This window comes from Manis pentadactyla, chromosome 14, assembly GCF_030020395.1.
Source record: "Manis pentadactyla isolate mManPen7 chromosome 14, mManPen7.hap1, whole genome shotgun sequence".
Taxonomy (NCBI): Eukaryota; Metazoa; Chordata; class Mammalia; order Pholidota; family Manidae; genus Manis; species Manis pentadactyla.
Genome location: NC_080032.1, coordinates 8,348,027 through 8,365,680, shown reverse-complemented (window position 1 = coordinate 8,365,680; position 17,654 = coordinate 8,348,027). Strand labels below are relative to the sequence as shown.

The following is a 17,654-nucleotide window of genomic DNA, read 5'->3' as shown; positions in this document are numbered from 1 at the left end:
CCGCCCCGGGTAGGGAGACTCCAGCTCCTCCCCCAGCCCTCCCTGCCAGCCCGGGAACTGCGTGTCCCCTTTAAGAGCGCGGGCCCCGCCCGTCCCCTCCGGCCGGATCCGAATTCCAGGGAGGCGGGGCGGAGACGGCGGGCTCCGAGGCCCGGGCCGCAGCTCGGGATCGTGCGGCTCGGGCGGTACCTCCCTGCGGCGGCCCGCCGGCTCGGCCCTGCCGGGGCGATGCTCCGCGAGGCTGCGGGATGAGCCAGGTGAGTGCGGGACCCCAGCACCCCCTGTCCAGCGCGCACTGATGGGGGACCTGGCTGCGGCCGTGGCTTCTGTTCGCCGGGGCTGTGTGACCTTGGGCGGCCCCGCACCCTCTCTGGGCCGAAGTGCGGAGAAGCCCCGGGGCTGGCGGAGGCCACTCTGCATTCCAGGCCGCACCACTGGCCTGGGCGCTGGGTGTACTCTGAGGAGGAGGCGGGGCCTGGCCCAGCTGCCGGATCAGCCACACAACCAGATCCAGCCAGAAGCCCAGCCACTGTTCTGCGACCTTGAGCAAGCTCTTACCGGCTCGGCGCCTCAGTTTCCTCATCTGTAAAATGGAGATAATGTCAATGCACGCTCAGCCCTGGCCACTGCCCTCGTGGTCACCCTACAGCTCTTGTGTCATTGTTACAATGACACGGTGTTTAGGGAAGGGGAGCTGGGGGAGGACCAGGCCCGTCCCGGGAGAAGCAGGGTGGGTGCCAGGCCTGAGCAGTGGAGTTGACCCCGCGCCTGGCATTGGAGCCCGGTTCCTCTCCTGTCTGCCGTGAGTCGGGGGCTGTGGGCTTCATCTCTCAGGGTTCCACTCTGCACCTTTCACTTGGGGCAACAAGGGTGGGGGCCAACCTGCCTGAGGGGCCGGGGGGCTCAGCCAAGTCCCCCAGTGCTCCCTCCAAAAGAGCCAGAGAACAGTTATGGACACTGAGTCACTTGGATCCTACAAGGAAGGTAATTTTATTGCACCCATTTGGCAGATGAGGAAACTGAGATAAAGTGAAGTTTCTCACAGCAAGCCCTCAAACCCAGGCTTTGGTCGCGAAAGACAGGCATGTGCAGGTAGTCAGGCTCGTGGTCCGTCCTGAACGCTTGCTGGCCCCTCCCGGCAGTCCTGACTTGTGTCCCTGCCCACAGTGACACGGCTGGCCCGGGCATGGCGGACCCAGTGGTGGGCATCGCAGGCTCGGCAGCCAAGAGCGTGCGCCCCTTCCGCTCAAGCGAGGCCTACGTGGAGGCCATGAAGGAGGACCTGGCCGAATGGCTCAACGCCCTGTACGGCCTGGGTCTGCCAGGTGGTGGCGACAGCTTCCTGACAGGCCTGGCCACAGGCACCACCCTGTGCCAACATGCCAACGCTGTCACTGAGGCTGCCCGAGCGTTAGCCGCCACCCGCCCGGCCCGTGGTGTGGCCTTCCAGGCACACAGCGTGGCGCCCGGCTCCTTCATGGCCCGCGACAACGTGGCCACCTTCATTGGCTGGTGCCGCACGGAGCTGGGTGTTCCCGAAGTGCTCATGTTTGAGACTGAGGACTTGGTGCTGCGAAAGAATGAGAAAAGCGTGGTGCTGTGCTTGCTGGAAGTGGCACGGCGCGGAGCCCGCCTCGGCCTGCTCGCCCCTCGCCTCGTGCAGTTCGAACAGGAGATCGAGCAGGAGCTGCGCGCCGCGCCCCGGGCCGCCACCGCCCCCGCCGGTGAGGAGGACGCCACTGAAACCGCAGTTGCTCCTGGAGCCCCCGCCCGTGGGCCCCGCATGACGCCTAGCGATCTGCGCAACCTGGATGAGCTGGTGAGTCCTCTAACGGGCGCGCGTCACTGGCGCCTTAGGCGTGCCTACGCCGCGCCGTGTTCCAGGGACCGGACGGCAGAGCCCATGTGGTCCCTGAACTTCTCAGGGTCTACCCTGGCATCTGCAGGACAGCCTGCTCCAGGGAAATGGTGCCTATATTGAGCTTCAAGTGTACACCTGGCCCCAAGGAGATGAAGAGGCCCAGAAAGAGAGGTGCTGGGTGAGGTCACACAGCCCAGCTGGGCTTCGGATAAAATCTGGGCTCCACTGCACCATCTCCCCGTTTCCTTTGTGTGCCACCTATGCACCAGATAGGTGCCATGTAGTCTTTCATCTGGGGGCTGCATGATTTGAGCCTCTCCTGTATGCCCACCCTGCGTTCCAGAGCTAGGCAGTTGCAGCTACATCACAGAGCTCAAGTGGGTGCCCACAACGCTTGTCAAGGTGCTGGCACACAGTAGGTGCCCAGTGAGTGCTAGGGAAGCTCCTAGGGGCTCTGCAGGCCCCTCGCACTCCTCAGGGCCCTGCACACATCACTTATCTGGGAACCCAAGCCCAGAGCTGCTGCTGTCTGAGCAGTAAGTCCTGTTAGGACTTAGTTCGCAGCACTGGATGTGCCAGACCATGTCCTCAGCTCCCTCCTTTTCCCAGGACCTGGGTGTCCCTGACACCCCGGCAGCAGAGCCAAGAGTTTTCTTATCAGGAGGGTAGGACTATGATGTGACTGTGTCCTGGATGGGGGTAGCCGGATGGCCGTGGGCAGAGGCTGCCACCCCACCCTCATCCTGGCCTCGTGTCACTGGAGGCTCCACCTGCCCATTTCATTTCCTCCAGTTCTGATATGGGTGGGGAGGCTGGCGGGGCCCCCACATAGCCAACCTGGCAGGTCCCAGCCGGTGGGGGCATATGGGCAGATGTGTGCTCACCAGGTGGGTGGCCCGTGTGCATGTGCCCCACAAGTGTGTGGCACCTGCACCTCAATGTGGGGCGGGCCCCGTAACCCGCCTCCTTCCAGGACGGGGCTGTGGGGAAGTACCTCGTTGGTGATCCCAGGCCCTGGCCCAACTGCTGCCCCACCATCTTATCCTGGTCAGCAACCTGACCCCTGATAGTCAAAGGGTAAGGCGAACTGGTAAAAGGTCAAGTGCAGAGGCTGCACCCAAGTCTGGGCAACACAGTCCATGCTGTTTCCCGGAAGCACTTACTTCCTCCTGACCCTGGAGTTGCTGACATCAGACCCCAAGAGGAGGGATCTGAGCCCTGACTGCGGGCTTCTCCCCTTTGGTCTCAGGTGAGGGAAATCTTGGGCCACTGCACCTGCCCAGACCAGTTTCCCATGATCAAGGTCTCAGAGGGGAAGTACCGCGTGGGAGACTCCAGCCTGCTCATCTTTGTGCGAGTAAGAGTGTGGGGCTGCCCAGCAGGCAGGGGTACAGGGGATGGGCCGCTAGGCCCAGGGGACAGGCAGTGACCTGCCCGCGCTGGGCCCCACAGGTGCTGAGGAGCCACGTGATGGTGCGTGTGGGCGGCGGCTGGGACACGCTGGAGCGTTACCTGGACAAGCACGACCCCTGCCGCTGCCCGTCGTCTGGTGGGTGCCCACAGCGGGCGGCGGGTGGGGGCGCTCTCTGCGGCTCCGCGCCTCACGGGCCGCCCGTCCTCTCTCCCCGCAGCCCACCGCCCACCGCAGCCGAGGGCCTGCACCTTCTCCGCACAGAGGGTGTCACCCACCCCCAGCCCTCGCGCGGGCAGCCCAGTCCCGGGGGGTGAGCGCCGGGGCTCCCGGCCCGAGGTGACGGCCGCTGGCTCACGCAGCTCAAAGGAGGGGACTGAGGCCCCACTCAGGTGAGAGGCCGGAGGACGTGGGCTTGAAGGTCCCGAGGCTGGGGGTGGAGGCGTCCCTCCGCCATGGCGGAATGATGAAGGAGCCTGTGCTCTGGAGTGACTCACGCCCTGGGAAAAGTTCCCGTGGGTGGGGGCGGGCCTGGCTTCCCATCTCCTTGGCAACCCAGCCAACCAAACAACACAGCCGGGCGGGCCCTGGGGGAGGGGGTGCGGCGCCAGCCCAGCCCCGCTTCCCTCCGCCTGCCCCGGAAGCGGGAGGCCTGGGGAGGAGGGGGCTTAGCGCCCCGCGCCTTCCGCCGCCTCGGCGTGAGCAGCAGCTCCGGCTGCAGGGAGCTGCGGCCGACCCCCACTTCTCCTGGAAGTCCTCGGGGTGGCCAGGAGCTCTTGACAGCCCCCACCACCCCACCCCACCCCAGTGCCTTCCCTGTCCCCAGGCACACGTCTGCGCCGTCCCTCTCTCCGCCCTTTCTGCAGGCCAGTCCTCCCGGGTGCCCCATCTCTCTCTCTCTCTCTGTCTCCCAGGGCCCGAGACCAGCTGCCCCCCAATCCCCGCTCCCGCCGCTACTCTGGGGACAGCGATTCCTCGGCCTCCTCAGCCCAGAGCGGCCCCCTGGGTGCCCTCAGTGAGGACGCAGGCCCTGGCCCCCGGAGGGAGCGGCCCGGCCGGCGGCTGACCACGGGCACCCCTGCCTCCCCAAGGCGGCCCCCCGCCCCACGCAGCCAGTCCCGAGACCGGCTGGATCGGGGACGGCCCCATGGGGCCCCAGGAGGCAGGGGAGCCCAGCTGTCGGCCCCCAGCCGGCGGGCCCGCAGCCAGAACCGGGAGGAGCAGGTTGTGCTGCTTGTGCGTAGGGACCGAGATGGGCAGCACTCGTGGGTGCCCCAGGGCAGGGGCGGCGGGGGCTCGGCCAGGAGCAGCCCCCAGACTCCCCGTGCCCGAAGCCCTGCAGCCCCCCGGCCTCCGCGGGTCTCCAGCCCCAGTCCAGAGGTGGGCACCACGCCAGCCAGCGTTTTCCGCACCCCGCTGCAGCTTGACCCGAAGCAGGAGCAGCAACTGATCCGACGCCTAGAGGAGGAATTTCTGGCCAATGCCCGAGCCCTTGAGGCTGCTGCTAGTGGGACCCCCACTGGACCAGCCCCTGACCCGGCTCAGGCCCCAGACCCTCCAGCTCCTGATTCAGCCTACTGTTCCTCCAGCTCCTCCTCTTCATCCCTCAGTGTCCTGGGTGGCAAGTGTGGCCAACCTGGGGACTCGGGCAGGATGGCCAATGGGCTGGCCAGGCCTCGAGGCCCAGCCCTATCTAGCTCTTCTGATGAAGGCAGCCCCTGCCCTGGTGTGGGGGCCCCACCAGATGTACCTGGGTGCCCCCTGGCTGGCCCAGAGCCCCCAAGGACCTGGGCACGTGGCCGGATGGACTCGCAGCCGGACCGAAAACCCTCACGCATCCCCACCCCACGGGGCCCTCGCCGCCCATCTGGACCCACAGAGCCTGGAGCCTGGCACAGCCTGCACTCCGTCAGTCCAAGAGCTGAGCCTCATTCCTGGATGTGATGGACCAGCCCAGATGCCCCCAGGCCCCCATTCCTTCTCCTCCTTTGTGGCCTTAACCCCTCTGCATCAGGGAGCCCCCCAACCCCCTGCCTCTTGGGTACCAGACCTCATGGGACCAGACCCCTTGGGACCACATGGCACAATGGGACCTCTGTTGTACATTCCGGTTGGGGGATGAGCATTGCTATTTAATTACTAATGTTATTGACTGCCTTAGAGGAGGCTGGGCCAGCCCAGTGAGGACCGTTGCTGAGGTCCTGTGGCCCTGTTGAGCCTGACAATAAAGTATTGTTCCAGCCACTTGTGTCTGCTTCTTGGGGACTCAGCCTTGGGGCCATCACATCCTTTTGGAAGCCCTCATAACAAGTTGGGATTCTGGAGTTAACCGCCAAGGGGCAATGCCTGGCAGCTCTGGCTTCTAGGTTTAGGACTGTGCCGCCCAGCCCAGAAATATCAGATTCACGCTTAATTATTTCCCTTTTTATTACCTCCTGAGAGGTGTGACTTAACAGTTTGTCCAATGAAGCTCCAGGAGCAGTCTGCTAGCTCCCAATCAGATTCAGAGCCATGTCCCCTCCATCCAATGGGGTGGTGGCCCAACAGAGCTTGTCCAGTGGAGCTTGGGGCTTGGCTTGGGGCCTGGCTGGGTCCAATGAGGCTCAAAGAGTCCTGCAGCCCAGAAGACTGTATGAGAGGTTTCCTTACACAATCAGGGAGGAGACTTTGTTCTGTCCAATCCAAGAGAAACTGGGCAATCTCGTCCAGTCCAGGTCCATGGTTGCTCCAATTAAACTGCCCCTCCCCACCCCGTCGTCGTCCAATTCAGTCACATGAGGCTGCAGCGCGCCGGATGCAGCGCCCCCTGCAGGCGCAGGGCTGGGTGCGCAGGGCGCGCGCGCACTAGAGCGCAGCGCAGCAGCTCGCGGAAGAGACGCAGCACGTGCCAGTTGTACTTTGCCGAGCACTCGAGGTAGCCGCAGCGCCAGCCCCTGCGCACCATGGTGGCCAGCGCGCGCCGAGGCCCGAAGCGCAGCCGCTGCCGGTCCCGTTTGTTGCCAACCACGAGAATGGGCACCTCGGGTGCTCCCGCCGGCCTAGGGGCCAGATGGAGACGAGGGGGGCAGTGCAGTGGACCCCACGGCCGGAGAATCCCCCAAGTGGGTACATACGCTCAGGATCATATCCTCCTGCGGCCAGAGACCCCCAGCAAACACCAGACCTGTGGCTCAGAGACCGCACACTGCTGGAGACCTTCCCAAGGACAAAGGCCTGGGACCAGGCCCACGACGCCAGAAGAACCCACCCACTCCCCTCGTGCAAAGGCCCGACCGGACAGGCAAAAGCCGCCCCCGCGTCCCCGACACACACCTCCGGCGGCGTTCCCACCTGGTCTCCGAGATGTGCTGCCGCAGTGCCTTCACGTAGTCGAAACTGTCCGGGCTGCAGATGTCGTAGACGAGCACGAAGGCGTCCGTGTCCTGCAAGCTCCAGTCCTTAGGGTCCGGCCGCTCCTGGCGATGGGAGGCCGAAGTTGGCAGGAGACCTCTTTCCACTCCCCCACAGCCAGATCTTCTAACCCCACAGTTCATCCTCAGGCCTAGACTGTGCGCGTCCTCTGTGCACCCTCGAGCTACCGTCCTAATGGCCGCCAGGGTAAAATTTCCAAACGAGCCTGAGGCCAGTCAACTACCAGCCCTCCTTCACTGTCCCTCTCCTCTGTGCCCACCCTCTATCTTCATCCTCCTTCCAGCTTTCCACCGCTCACCTTGGGTCAGACCCACCCCTTCCTGGACACCCTCCCTGTATAGGACTGCCTCTGAGACTTAATTCCCAAGCATTGGGCCCGCGTTCCCTACGCCTAGCAATCAGACTACTGATTACCGACAGCCGCACGCCCGTCGGCCTCCCAGCGTACGCACGTGCTGTTCTTGTCACCTGGAAGGCTTTTAGCACTTCTCTTAATCAAAACTTCACTCATTCTTTCAGGTACAGCCCAAATGCTACCCCTTCCCGGAAGCCCTGCTTAATCTTGCTTGCTCGCCTCTCAGAGGCATCCAGATCGTAGGACTCAAAATCTGTCTGGATTTGCACAATTCCTAAATGAGTTTTTGCTCCAGGTCACAGGAATGAGGGAGCAGAGAATAACCCCCTAAAAGTACATCCAATGTCTAGACCCAGTCTCTTCCACTGCAGCTCTGCTCAGGACCCCAAACACAATGCTCACCCTCAGGGAGGAGCACGACTGTGCCCTTCCACGTACTGATGCAGACCCATCAGCAGAGGCAGGCAAATATGGAGTCTCATAAGTCACCAAAGAAAAACCACTTTGCAAAATCGCCCGGCTTTGGGCACAGGCTGGGTTAACTCCTGGCCGAGCAAGAAAGGGTGAAACACACAGGACACTCATTCATCCTTCAATCCATGAACACAGTAGGGCACCCCGGGGCCATCCATGGACATGCACCTTGTGCACGGAGCACCCCTTACCCAACACACACACCCAAACGCTGTCACACGCCCCTGCCCAGCCTTCAAGCCGCTACCTCTAGACCCCCGGGGCTCTGACCCGGGCGAGCGCCGTCGCCGTCACGGATGCTCAGGTCGTAGACGGCGCCGTCGAGCAGCACCGCAGGCCGGTAGAGTCGCGGCCCGTCAGTGGGCCGGTGGCGCTCAGGGTAGTCACCGAACAGGAACTGGCGGATGATGGCCGTCTTGCCCACGCCCGGGGCGCCCAGCACGGCCACCCGCAGGCTGCCCCCCATGGCCCTCGCGCGCTGCCGCGCCCCGCCCTGGGACGCCTCATGGGCCGGCGCCTTGCCGTGCGCCCCGAGCGCCCCGGCCCGTGCGCCCCAGCCCCGCCGCACTCCGGAGCGCCCGGGCCCGGCGAGGCCAGGCCGGAGGGCCGAGCTGGCGGCGGGAGGGGAAACAGTCAAGCGAGCAGGCCGACGGCGGATGCACGAACAGCTCCGGCGGGCGCCGAAGCTCGGGAGAGCACCGACTCGGCGCGCGGCGCGCACACGCCGCCTCCGCCCCGCAGCGCGACTGGACGCGCCGGAGCACCGGGGCCCGACCTCCTCGCCGCGCGGGTCCCGCAGCCGAGCGGGGCGCGGGAGGCGGCGCCGCCCCTCGGTGCCTCCGACCCTCCCTCCTCCTCTCGCTCGGGATCCCGAGGTCGCCGCCCCAGCCAGCGGCGCGGGCGTCCCCGAGGCAGCGATGAGGTAACCGGCCGCCCCTCCTACCACCCCCGACCCGCCCGGGACGCCCCTCCCCGGAGGGTCGCGGGAAGGTGACTGGGGCGCAGGGAGCCCGGGGAGGGACCCAGCCCCCTCCGCGGGCCGCGCTCCTCTCACCCGCTCCAAAATAGAAGTCGCTTCCCGCCCACGTCCGCTCTCCAAACACCTCTCCCCGCCGAAGACGGCTCCAGACAAGCCCGGCCCGCTGGAGACCGGCAGCCCGGCTCGGGGCCGCCCCCAGCTGTGTGACCTTGAGCCAGTGGCCGCACTGAGCTGGCTCCGCACCCGTCAAAGGCAGACACGGTTTCTTGGGAACCTACCAAGTGCCAGGCCCTTCACGAAGCTACTACCTACATGAACCTTTAATCTGCAGCCTCAACCCGGTATCTCCATTTGAGAGGAAAAAAACAGGCCAGAGAGGGGACTCTCTCCCAAGGCCGGGGGGCAGTAGATGGCCCCTGACCCATGGCCTGTGGCCTCCTCTGAGGAGCACTCTTACCTTACTCCTGGCTGCAGGAGTAAATGGTCAGCACTAAACAATATGTCAAGGGGCTGTCCTCAAGGGGTGGCCAGAGAGAGTGTGCTGAGCCCAGTACACACCAGATCACAAGTCTGGTGCGTCTCAGCCCCAAATCCCTCCCAACAAGGCTGAAAGATCCAGAAGTCAGTCCACACCACCTCTGGTCACTGCTAAGGCTGAATATCCTGCCCCAGTATCCACCTGTAGCTTGCCTCAAAGCCTAAATCCCAGCTCCTTAGAGCTGGTGAGATGCTCCATCGCCATCACAGCTTGCAAAGCCTGGGTTAGCCCAGCCCATCCTCTGCCTCTACTTGCACCCCACCTACAGACTGGGGCTCCTGCATCTCTGACCAGATGCACAGGTACTGGGTGAAGTGCACAAACATCTCTATGTTTCTGCATTGACTCGGGGCTTTCACTTATCTGTCTCTTCAACAAATACTCCCAATCTTACTGCTTGCTGGGATGCTGAGATGTATTTAAAAAAGAAAAAGTCCTACCTTAGGAGAGAAGGTTTTAGAACACCTGGGATCCAGGAACTGTAAGAGCACAGACAGCATGCACACCAGCCTGGGGGCAGTGGAGGAGGAAGGCGGAGCTAAGCCCTGCAGTGGGGAGCCTCCTCCGAGGAGCAGACAGGGCAACCAGAGGGTGTTTCTCCGGAGCACTGGTGTTTTCATCCTCCCACCCTCGAGCGGTGGTGACCTGGGTCTGCTTTCACTCTTCTTCTCAGCCACTAGAGAGCTCAGAGTCAGATTTGTGGTTACTTCTCCAGGTAACCTTGTTCCAGGTCTTTCAGTCCAATGAATAGGGACTCCGGGCTTTATCTTCCTTTCCTGTCATGCTTTTCCCCTTCACCCTGTTTCCCCTCTCACTTTGTAACTTGCCAGGCATCTGGGTTTTGTGAGCTGCCTCAGTTCCATTGAAGAACAAGACAGGGAGTAAATAAACTAAGCCACTTGTCCCTTTTAGGATTCAGCAGAGTGCGGAGCTGACATGAGGATGGTCTTCCTTACGGCACTCGGTGGAGCCCCCCTCCCTGGCCTGGCACACCCTCTCTTCTTGCTCCTGCCCTTCCTTGGGAGCCACGCCTCAGTATCCCTCCTCTGGAAAACCTCCCTTGCTTTATTGCTGACCAAGTGCCTTCTTGGGCAGTGCTTCTTCGAGAACAGCAGAACAGGGGTGTGGGGGGGACATCTCCAGTTTCTCAGTGCGTGGTTTTGGAATGATGGAGGACGCCCTGGACAGGGAATGGCCTAAAGCTCCCACAATGCCCTGCAGACTCCCCAGGGGGGACACATGCTCCAGGAAACGCTTGCATGAGCATCACTAGCAGCAGCTCCCATTGATCAAGGGCCTGTGATGTGCCAAGCCCTGACCCGCAGCTGTGAGCGCACCAAGGCCCAGAGGGATGCGATGATCTGCCCCAGACTGTCAAGCAGGAAAGGGACAGCACAGGCACTGGAACCCAGGACCTTGGGCCCCCGAGCCTGACTTTCTGAGCAGCCCAACTTCATCTGGGCCCTGGGGCCAGAGGGCCTTCAGGAGGAGGTCAGCAGGAGCCTGTGGCCCTGTGGGGAGAGGCTTTGAGGAAGCCCCTGTCACCCATGGTGACTGAGCTGAACTGTGACAGAAGTGGGCAGCCCTGGTGCCAGGCGTCCCAAAGAAACCGGAGAACTCAGGCTGCCTGTCTGCCTGGGATGGGAATTTCTAAGTTTCTCTCCTGAATCTCCTCCCTCCTTCCCCAGAGGAGGCGGCTGGGCTGCAGCCCCAGGCTCTTCACCTGCTACCAGGGAGTGCCCACCAAGCACCCATGTGTCTGTCCCTTCAGCACACAGGACCCAGCTCCGGGCACACAGGGCCAAGCTGGTCACCGCCTGCTCTCCGTGGCTTGTGAGAGAGACATGCAGCCAGGCACAGACAGATTGGAAACAGGAGCCCTGGCCTGGTTCAGGCCTGGAAGCTGAGGGGATCCCGGGGAAACACCAGGCTGGCCACAGCTGGGGACTCAGGAAGGGCCTGATGTCACACCTAAGTCCTAAAGGATTAAGCCACAGAAAGTGGGGTGGTTGGGAAGGTAGGTGAGAGGGCCTGGGCAGGGACAAGGAACCGGGTAGAGAATTCTGTGTCCCCTAGTTCATTGCCCACAGCCTTCCAACACCAGCCATCTGCGTGTTTCCCCCACTGGCTGATCTTTGCCCACACAGCTTCTCCCCAACTGGCCTGATTTTGGTCCTTCCCTGGGTCAAGCATCCTGGACTGTGTCCAGCACCCAGGGCCACACCACTGACCTTTAACTAAGGTCTGTCCTGACTGTTAACGACAGTGCTACACCTTTTGTCCCAGCAGTAACTCACCTCCCAAGCCATGAATGAGGGGGTTACCTGACCTCTCAGATGCTTGGCACATAGGGAGTCCTTTGTCATCATCATAATGCCTCCCACTGAGTGTAGCTGCTCAGCCTCCTCAAGGTGGGGAGTCATAGCCATCAGGACAGAAGGAGGCAGTACAAGGCAGTGCTTCTGCACCCCTAAGTGAAACCTCCTGAGTTTGAAACCTCCTCCTGGGTGGGGTGTGCAAGTTACTTAGATTCTCTGAGCCTCAGTTTCCTTCTCTATAAAAGGAGATAATAATAGTCTTGACTTCACAGAGTTGTTGTAGAGGAAATGAGATGAAACAGAGAAAAAGAAGGCAGTTTATTAAGGCTAAAGAGGACAAAATTTGTATACATAAAACAATTATGTTTTTACATGCAACTAGCTACTAGTTACAAAACAAAATGGAAGTGTGTGTGTGTCCACACAGGTTAAGTGTGCATGCTGGTATTCCTTAGCTCTGGCCTAGAAGTGCCACCCCAGAGGCAACAAGTACACCCAGCACCCAGATCTTGGCTCCTTAATACCACTCTGCAATAAAAGGAACCAGGCTCCTTGGAGAGATGACTGATGCCAGGGTTCCAAACCTAGCAGGACGAACACAAGATGAGCATGGAGTATCTCGTAATGCCGGAATGGAAAGGAAGGAAGTTGCAGATGAAACAAAAGGATGGTGGCATGTCAAAGGCACAGAGCCTACCTGAAAAGAGCTCCCAATGGCCAATTGGAATAATTTATGCAAAAAAATTTTTTTTTTATTGAATTGGACTTCTTGAATTAAACCCAAATTATATAATAAATACCCATGAGTCCAAACTAATATAAATGATTGAATTAACAAATAAATGCAGGAGAAGAAACAAATCCTCCTTACAGAAGAATTCCCAATAGTTTATGTAGGTACCCTGCCACCACGGTCTTTCTGAGTGTGGATGGACTGCACTTACTGCCTTGCTTCCAAGGAGCAGAGTACATAAAGGGGGAGAGAGCAACTTCACCGGGAGAAAGGCAGAAGCACTACGTTGGCCAAGTGATCCGGGCTAAGCTGACACTGAGTCCTGTTGATAGTGTGGACCCCTGATCTGATGATCGGTAGTTCGCCTCTCTCTGGTCTTCCTCCTAAAAACCCAAACCCCAGCCTAACCATGAGAAAAACATCCGACAAACTCAAATTGAGGGATGAACTACAGCATACCTGACCAGGGCTCTTGAAATTGTCAAGGGTGTGAAAAACCAAGTGTGAGAACCTGTCGCAGACCAGAGGAGATGGAGAAATGGCAATGACATGGATCGTGGGATCCAGGAAAAGAATGAAGACAAGAGTGGGAAAACTGGCGAAATCTGAATAAAGTCTGGAATTTAGTTTAAAAATTATATATAGTTTTTAATTTTATATATTATTCCTATATTTGCTCTATATTAATATATATTTACATCATAAGTATACATATAGAAAAGAATGGAAAACACCCCATTTACAAAAGGAGCCAAAACAGAAAATACTCATGAGTCTATGTAAGAATAAATGTGCATGCAAGAACTTCTAAGTAAAGAAAAATTAAAATATTACAGACACATAAAAGAAAGCACGACCAAGAGAGGCATTTATTCCTCTCCATAATGTTTTCAAAACATTTATAAGATTAGTGTCATTATTCACATCATTCCCCAGAAAAGAATGTCAATTCTCCATAAGTTAATATAAATTAATATAAAAATTGATGTGATCCAAATGAAAATCATACCATTATTTTTTTGAAAAGCCAAACAAATGCTAAAATTTAAATGGGACAAAGGGTGAAGAAGAAGTGCTATAAATTATGAAAATACAAAGGTACAGTACTTTCTAAAAAAAGCAGTGGCCAATGAATAGACAAATTCTCTGGTAGAGAACAGAGTCCAGAAAATAATTCATATATTATGTGGAAATTTGGTACATAATACACATGACATTTCAAATCTGTGGAGAAAAGATGAATTATTCAGTAAATGGTGTGGAGACAACTGGGTAACCATCTGGGAAAAGAGAAAGTTGGATCCTTCACCTCATTCTAACGTAAATCCCAGATGGAGAAAGATCGAAATGCAAATTTTGATCAAATGCAAATAAGATCAGACAAGTACCAGAAAGAAAGAAGAGATTAGAAGAACACTACATGAAAAACAAGTTCAGCATGGAAAAGTAAAAAGCAGTTACAAAATGGGGGGAATCAATGACAAATGAGCATGAAAAGGACCAAAGACCATATAGAAAAATGGGCAAAAAGAAATGAAGACAGCTCACAGAAAAGGATGTGCAAGTGGCTCGAAAACACATGAACAGAGGCACTTTTAGAACATAGGAAGATGACATTTCCCCCCGTGGGGTTGGCACACATCAACACACTGGGTTGAGGGTGCAGGGGAACTGGTGTCTTCTTCCTGGATGGTGGGAATATAAATTGGAGAATTTTTAGCCACAGCTGTTAAAGTTATGAATGCACCTACCTTTGACCCGGCAATTCCTGTCTGAGGAAATTTATCACCGTCTGAAAGTGAATATTCTTTGTGGGATCACTGGTACTAGCACCACCACAGACACAGCTTGGTGGCCGTTGAGGGGCGCTGGTTCATGACGGCACCTTCAGAGCCACACAGCTGTTATCAGAAGGCATGAGGACGCCCTCTCCAATGGACTGATTACAGAAAATTCTCCACGATAGAAGTATGGTGCTAATCAGGGTGTGTTCCATGCAACCCTTTGTTTTAAAAATGGAAAAAAAAACATTAGACTTGTTGAGTCACTTTGGAAGGTAACGTTGGTTCCTTTGCAGAGGAATGAGGAGTAGGATTTTTCACTTTCCTCTATTTTTTGCCTTTTGGATCTGGAACCATGTGGATGCATTGTTTTTTCAAAACAAGAACTAAAATTTAAGATGTAAAATGTGTATACCTGCTGGAGCAGCAATTCTGGGACTAGTCCTACAGCTCCGTTTGTGCCTGTGAGCAAGGACAGATGTAAGAAGACATCCACTGCATCGCTGCTGTCACTCACAGAGGATGGAAACAGCCTGAGCGCCCATCAGGAGGGGTCAGCTGGTGGCGGCCACCGCAGGGCCCGAGGGGGGTCTGTCTGTACTGGTCATGTCTGCAGTGCGCTGTCATTTGTTTGGTCAATATCTCCGTGGATTGGCTTATATACAGCACAGAATATGCCTGGACCAACATCTAGCAACGAATTTGTTCCTAAGGAGGAAAAACTTAGAACTGAAGAAAGGTGGGAGGGAGAACTGTATTCTCTGTGTGGCTGATCTTTTACCGTGGTTCAGTCACTCCCTCCATAACAAAACAAACGAGAAAACAAAGCAAACCACTAGTTGAAGATTTTTAAAAAATGTAAAATGAGGTCACATTGTCTTAGCACAGTGTCTGGCACATGGGGAACCCAGCAGGTCCCTGGATATTTATTGGGTCTTCCAGAAAGAATATTTGTGGTTGAACTTCCCGGCTGACTGGGAAGACCTGGGCCACTGGAGAATCTTCTGCAGGGTGATGAGTCCCCTGCAGGGTGTCGAGGCTGGAGCACAGCAGGACCAGGCCACGTGAGGAGGGGAGGAGGCACGTGATGGGCCCTCCTGGGGTGAGTGGGGAAGGGAAGATGAAAGGGCTCAGAGGTGGGTACAGATGGGGTGTCCCCCCAAAGCACTTCTCACAAAGGCCTGGGCCCCGGGGTGCTTGCTTCCTGACACAGTGCTGTGGTCAGGCCCAGGCTTGGGGAACTCGAGGAGGCTCTCTGCCTTAGTTTCTCCCTGTGTACATTAAGGCTCTGGTGGGTTCCATCATGCTGGGCACTGTGGCCGGGAGAGGGACGAAATCATGGTAAGGCCCTACCCACACTGCCTGAGGCCCAAGCACAGCGTGAATTAGGATGGTGAAACCAAGATGTCAGATGACAGTCCGAGGCCCTCTGTCCAACCAGGCCAGCCTTTCTCATCGGCTCTTCCCCCTCACCCAGGGCCTTGGCCCTGGACCTTCAGTCACCCCTCGTCACTCCACTGGAAACAGCTATTCTAATTTAAACTTTTCTGCCCTTGGGGCAGAGGGATGGGGACAGCAAGTTGTGAGGCCCTGAGTGGCTGAGCTGGCAGGTGGCAGGTAGGGGCCATATCCCTGGCAGTGCACTCCAGGGTTTTGGGTGGGAGTCAGTGCCCCAGGCAGCCAGGGACAGCAGGTGACATGGCAGGCGAGCCTGATAGTCTTTCTCATCAAGGGTGCAAAACCCTGTTACTCTTGTGCTCAGCCGAGGAGCCTCCAGCTGAGCTGGTGCAGGGCCTTCTGAGCCCAGGACTTCCAGGGATGCGCCAGGTTGTGCAGTTCAGTTCTCAACTTGTGGTCCCCAGGGCAGCATGGAGATGCCCCAGGGTCAGAGGTGGGGCACTGCAGGGCTAGGTGCTTCTGCTGTCCCTCAGCCCCTGGAGCTGGGAAGGCAGCAGCACAGGGAGTGGCTGGGCTGCATGGGGCAGGTTGCACCCAGGCTGCTCCTCCCTCAGAGGCAGGCTGAAGGCCACCAGCCACTGGAGCCCAGCCTGGGTTCTGGCTGCCCTTCCCTAGACCTAGGCCAGTGGCAGGACTGGAGCCACAGGAGTGTCCTTGGTGGCAGCCGGGGTGGGTGCCAGCTCAGCACTGCATTCAGCCTGCAGACAGGCCTGGTGCTGGGCCTGCCTGCCCGCCCTCTTCCTCCCACAGCTGCCCTGGATCACAGCACCTCCCTGCAGCTCCTGGGAGCCTCCCCAATGATGGGGGGCTGAGGAAAACCAAAACGGACACCAGCCCTCCCTGCCAACATCAGAAGGTGAGACAGCTCGGGCGGAGTTAGCATCAAGGGCGGGAGAGGTGCCAGGGAGACCAACAGGCCTCAGCAGTCATTGTTTCAGGACAGTGTGGAGGAAGGGTGCTATCCTCAGATTGCCAGGAGAGGGCCCAGGCCCCCACCCAGAAGGGCCTCGGGACCTGACACACTGGCCAGGGACACACTTCACGTCATCATTTTTATTCACTTTCTCTTTTTGAAAATAAGAGTAAACATACAATATATATTCTCTATGTATATTAGAGTTACTGTAGGTGTCAGAAAACCATCTTCAGTCACTTGGAGGCAGTTTTCAATTCTGATATTTGGTGGAGGGGAAAAAATTGTCCGTGATCGCCAAAAGCAGAATCCTTCTTTATTATTAAACAGCAGTAACAGGAAAACCTAATGCTGTCAGACACAACCGAACTCGGGGGGCCAGGAACAGGGTGGTGGACCTAAGGAGAAACCCCAGACAGGAAGCCCCGGCTTGCCCGACGCCCCGTCCCTCAGCCCGGCCACTGCTTCAGGAGCCCAGGGCACGCTGCGGAATGTACACAGGCAGCGACCCTCCTCAGGGGCAGGAGGGGCAGGAGCGGAGGGTGTGTGCCACTGCCGGGGGGTGGGGGTGGGGGGCAGAGCCCAGGCAGGGACTCTGGAAGCTTCGGTCTGGTTCTCCCCATAGGCACCAGCACTTGGGAGGCTGCAGCCTGGCTGGCGTCCCCGCAAGCCCCAGCCTGGGCAGATGCAGAGGGGGAGGTGAGGGCGCAGCCGTGGGGGCCCCAGACCCTGACAGAGGAGCTCTCCTGGTGCCAAGGGGCCTTCCATATGCCCGGCTGGGCCCACCCCACAAGAGCCGGTGGTGGGGAGGACCTCTACACCAACCCGAGAGAGACCGAGGGGCGGGGTGCTTCCGGGCTGGGAGCCTGAGGCGAGAATGGCACACTCGCCCTTCAGGAACTGAGGGAAGGAAGAGAAGAACCCTGGGTGTCCCTGTCCGGCTTCTGTCTCCTTTGGTTCCCTCCTCACCTGACCCTACATGTCAGCAGCAACAGAAGAGGGGAGTCCTGGGCACAGGAATAAACTGAGGTTTCACTCCACGAGGGGTGCTGCCCTGCCCTGAGGACGTAGGTGGGCGCTTGCAGTTGGATCCAGGGAGCCCCGTGGGTGGCCAGGAGCCCTGCTCAGCCTCTCCGGAAGGAGGTGCTGCCACTCCCAGGGGGCTACCGACAGGGCTGGCAGAAGGCCGGGGTGGGTGCTGGATTGGGCCTCAGTTCTTGAGGATGGTCTCATAGGCCTGGTACACGTGCTGGGAGACCTCTGGTGCTCGACACTTCAGGGAAAGCTGTAAGGGGAAAGAGGGGCCGGGGGACACAAAACTCTCATTAACAGGGCTCCTCTCTAGGGCTGAGAAGGGACGCAAGGCAGGAAGAGGGGGCAGGAACCAGATGAAGTGTGGTGCGCACACGTGGCCTGGTGGCA

General features: G+C 58.4%; 3 protein-coding genes across 6 annotated transcripts in view; 1 reads left to right on the top strand and 2 right to left on the bottom strand.

The window, feature by feature from the left end:
- Positions 1-113: 113 nt before the first annotated feature.
- On the top strand, positions 114-5,516 carry GAS2L1 (growth arrest specific 2 like 1). Its single transcript, XM_036908868.2, has 6 exons — positions 114-257; positions 1,168-1,819; positions 3,111-3,218; positions 3,314-3,410; positions 3,493-3,664; positions 4,187-5,516. Exons 2-6 carry the CDS (start codon positions 1,187-1,189, stop codon positions 5,214-5,216), a joined length of 2,040 nt encoding a protein of 679 aa, XP_036764763.2. The 5' UTR covers positions 114-257; positions 1,168-1,186; the 3' UTR covers positions 5,217-5,516.
- A 164-nt stretch (positions 5,517-5,680) lies between these two features.
- On the bottom strand, positions 5,681-7,978 carry RASL10A (RAS like family 10 member A). 2 transcript variants are annotated; one of them, XM_036908869.2, is made up of 3 exons: positions 7,760-7,978; positions 6,585-6,727; positions 5,681-6,310 (listed from the first exon to the last, which is right to left on the bottom strand). In XM_036908869.2, exons 1-3 carry the CDS (start codon positions 7,976-7,978, stop codon positions 6,043-6,045), a joined length of 630 nt encoding a protein of 209 aa, XP_036764764.2. In that variant the 3' UTR covers positions 5,681-6,042. The 2 variants fall into 2 exon arrangements, with proteins under 2 accessions (XP_036764764.2, XP_036764765.2); XM_036908870.2 differs by having other exon boundaries at positions 6,603-6,727.
- An 8,550-nt stretch (positions 7,979-16,528) lies between these two features.
- The window catches only part of AP1B1 (adaptor related protein complex 1 subunit beta 1), a 55,566-nt gene continuing 54,440 nt past the window's right edge, over positions 16,529-17,654 (bottom strand). For all 3 annotated transcript variants that reach the window (XM_057492277.1, XM_057492279.1, XM_057492278.1), the window contains one exon: positions 16,529-17,517. In XM_057492277.1, the coding sequence (XP_057348260.1) occupies positions 17,443-17,517 (75 nt within the window). In that variant the 3' untranslated portion in view covers positions 16,529-17,442. The remainder of the gene's footprint in view (positions 17,518-17,654) is intronic.